The following is a 3396-nucleotide window of genomic DNA, read 5'->3' on the forward strand; positions in this document are numbered from 1 at the left end:
ACATAATGCAGGTGCATTTTTAAAATGTATTAGCATTTCCAGTATTGACTTTTATTTTGATTTTTGGGACACATACGCTTCCATAGGTATCATCTTTTTGCTGCTTTTGAAATGTCTGCCTGAGTTTTGTATTGGAGTAAAAAGTATTTGTCGGTATTTTAAAGTTTTATAACCTAAAAGATGTAAGAGGTCCGTAATGCTCATTATAAAAACATTTCAACTGTGAGACAGAATGTAATACAAATAAACCAGGATTTTTTTTTTCTAACCTTATATGGCATGAAGGCAACATCATGATTTTGGCTCACACACACAAACTTACATTATTTTAAATAAAACTTCACATTAGTAGTTTGATGATAACTGTGTCACCAAATCAAATTTGACCTTAAACCTTTGGGTGAAACTATGTCCAAATTCTTTGTAAAAATAAGATAAATTTCACTTTTTTTGGTATGTTTAAATTTAAATAACTTTGTAAGAAATGAAAAATAAAATTATTTAATAGGAACCATAACATGCTCATGGATGGAGGTGTGTAAGGATGCATAGTTATCAATGTAATCCATCTTCTGCTGTACCGCACCTTCTTTTAAGGTCGGTTTATACTTCAAAGTGATCGTTCATCGCATCAGTCGTACCAAGAATCCTGAAGAACGTTTTGCTCACACACTTGCCGAGTCTGTGAATGTGCAGCCACATGAAAATCAAAGAAGAAGTGGCGTGTTCCTCCGCTAAACAGAGGCAGGCAATACAAAGACACTCGGCACTCTTCCCAAACATGGCGTTTCTATCAAAGAGTTCCATTCTGGACCTCATGAGCTAAATACGTATTTTATGCACCATTGTACAAACTAATTATTTAATTGGATTCTTTTCATTTTTTTTTTTACATTCTGTCTCACAGTAAAAGTGTTTCTATAATGAACTTCATCTTTTTATTGGGACAATTTGTAAAATCAGTGACTGACAAATATTTTTCCCTGCTATATTTAACAGAATATAGTCACCGTTTAATTTTAAACAGTCTATTTGGCAGATACTGGTAGATTAAACCAGTAAAAACATTTACAGAGTAACTGTTCTTTAATGACCTGCCTTATAAAATGTTATAGGTTTGGCAACGTACCAACACATCTGTTAAATATCAAAGTTTTAAAAGCTTTCATCTTAAGAATGAGTGTTTCCATTAGCAGAATAATCAGTTTAGTGTGAGTAATCTTTAATGGAAGCAGACCATATTTTATATGACATAAATCACGCTGCAGTTTGCATGGCTCTAATTATACCTTGCTACAGACACAGGCATGCACACACTGTGTCACGTACTCTTCCTGTTCCACTTGGAAAGGAGACGTGACAGGAGATTTAATAATAAATGATGAACGTGTGATCTTGTCAGAAATACAGAACATTTATTTTTAGGGCCACAAACTCCAAATGTTAACGTCAGGGTTTGATCCTAATCTTGGATCCCACTGTCTAAATATTCATGGAAATGTGAGGCATTAATCTTAAGTTATACTGTACGCCGACGGTTTCTATTCTTCTGCTTTAAGTGCGCGAGCTGCCACATTGGAGGTACTCCATTTGGTTCGGTTGTAATTAACCCGCACTCTCAGAGGAACGACTATGAAGCTAAACAGCTTCACATTAATGAGCCTAAAGCTGTCGCTGTGAATCTGGATCCTACAGGGACTATGTTCTCTGTGAAAATGGCAAAACACCATTTTTAGATTTCTGCGAGTCAGGTTTGTTTCGCGTCAGCGGTAAATGCTTTCGACCCTTTTCCTCTCGACTAAATGTAAAGATTTGATCTAATCTCGAATAGCACTGGCATCAAAACCTTCAAACTTCTCTTCATAAGATGCAGAATTGAAGTTCAGCCTGCTCTGCTGCACAGAAGATCTGCTTGATTTAGCTTTTACATTCGCTCTTTGTTCTGAAGTTTTTCTGTTATTCAGTAATGTGACATTCAAGTGTGGATTTTTTTTGTAGCTTTAAAGTAGTTACGTTAGAAAATGCTGTTTGAATGCAGGAAAATGTTTGTCAACCTTTTAGATAAATCCCTAATGTTTGTGTTTTTCATTTGTTTTTATGGTTTTTTTTTGCCACAGGCGGAGTCCGATCAGAACAGTGCTGGAGGTAAAGCACGCATCATTCACAAGGAATCGGACATTATCACTGCTTTTGCAATCAATAAGGTAAAATAATTCAAATTTCCCAGAAAATGAAAAATATTGACAAGATGTCTTTTGTTTAAACTATTTTCAGTTTAGATAAATCTGTATTTTTGCCTTTATTAAGGGGATATTTTTTGAAAGACTCTAAATTGACTTCTCTTATTTAAATAATGGAAAAGGGGCAGAAAAACACGTGTTCTTCATTCTGTCATTCTGTTCCCCGTCATTTCCCTTATTTAGCAACTTTTGCAAGATCTTTTGTTTTTGTTGTCATGGAAATTAAGAAAAACTTGAAAAATAAAGATTGAAATTGAAATGTGTAGATCTGATCAACTTAATTCTTTTGTTTTAAGAGTTGAAGCATATTTTGTCCATCAACAACATTCTGTACTTTAAATCTTTTCATTTTGCTAAGAACTATTCAAGATCTATTTTTTCAATTCGAAGATAAAACAGGAATGGTCTTGTGAGTTTTTTTCTCGTAGAATAAAACCTTAACGTAAGATGGAGTCCTAAAATCCATCACTGTAAGTGACAGCTTCATTATGACACACTAGGAGATGTAACATTAATGCAGGCACTAGCCAGCAGGGGAGTTGGAGGGGGGGTCAGTCCTGCTTGAGCACAGTTCCGATTAATCATGTCTGATGTGGAGAAGCCCTGAGACTCGACCTTTTCCATGCTCCACCGTGCCCCCTGTCCTCCGCCTCTCCCATTCCTCACTTCCTGTCTTTGTTTGTTTCCCAGGCGAACCGTAATTGCTTAGTCATGGCCTCGACCCACGACATTCAGGAGCTGGACGTGTCTTCCATCTTGGCCACACAGATCCTGACGTGGATCGATGATGAGGAGCCTGAAGCCAAAGGGTACGAAGGCAACCTGTGGCTTTGCATTCCCTCACTGCGCTTTCCCACTCTCGCACCAAAGCTCCAGTTATTGTGGAATTAGTGGTTGACATGAAGTGCTAATGGTTATTCCAGTGTTTTCTGCTTCAATTACCAATCGGTTGATACATTGCAGAGTCAGTAATGCGTGATTTCTGTTGTAGTGTTGGAGGTGATGACTTCCTGGTGGTCCACGCACGTGATGACTTTGCTGCACTTCACGGCACAACACCGTACACCCACAGCAGCCCTGGGACACCTATCAACGTGCCCTGGCTGGGGGGCATGCAGACGGGCAGGGGTGCAGCTATGGTGAGCTGGCGGCACTG

The 3396-nt window shown here is 38.0% G+C and overlaps 1 protein-coding gene across 2 annotated transcripts in view; it reads left to right on the forward strand.

The window, feature by feature from the left end:
- The window catches only part of LOC112148955 (dmX-like protein 1), a 47803-nt gene that overhangs the window by 38743 nt on the left and 5664 nt on the right, over positions 1-3396 (forward strand). Inside the window, exons 42-44 of one of the 2 annotated variants that reach the window (XM_036213445.1) lie at positions 2118-2204; positions 2931-3049; positions 3232-3381. In XM_036213445.1, coding sequence (XP_036069338.1) covers positions 2118-2204; positions 2931-3049; positions 3232-3381 — 356 coding nt within the window. Of the gene's footprint in view, positions 1-86; positions 2071-2117; positions 2205-2930; positions 3050-3231; positions 3382-3396 lie in introns of those variants that run through there. The other variant, XM_036213444.1, reaches the window with a different exon arrangement.

This window comes from Oryzias melastigma, linkage group LG9 (genome assembly GCF_002922805.2).
Source record: "Oryzias melastigma strain HK-1 linkage group LG9, ASM292280v2, whole genome shotgun sequence".
Taxonomy (NCBI): domain Eukaryota; kingdom Metazoa; phylum Chordata; class Actinopteri; order Beloniformes; family Adrianichthyidae; genus Oryzias; species Oryzias melastigma.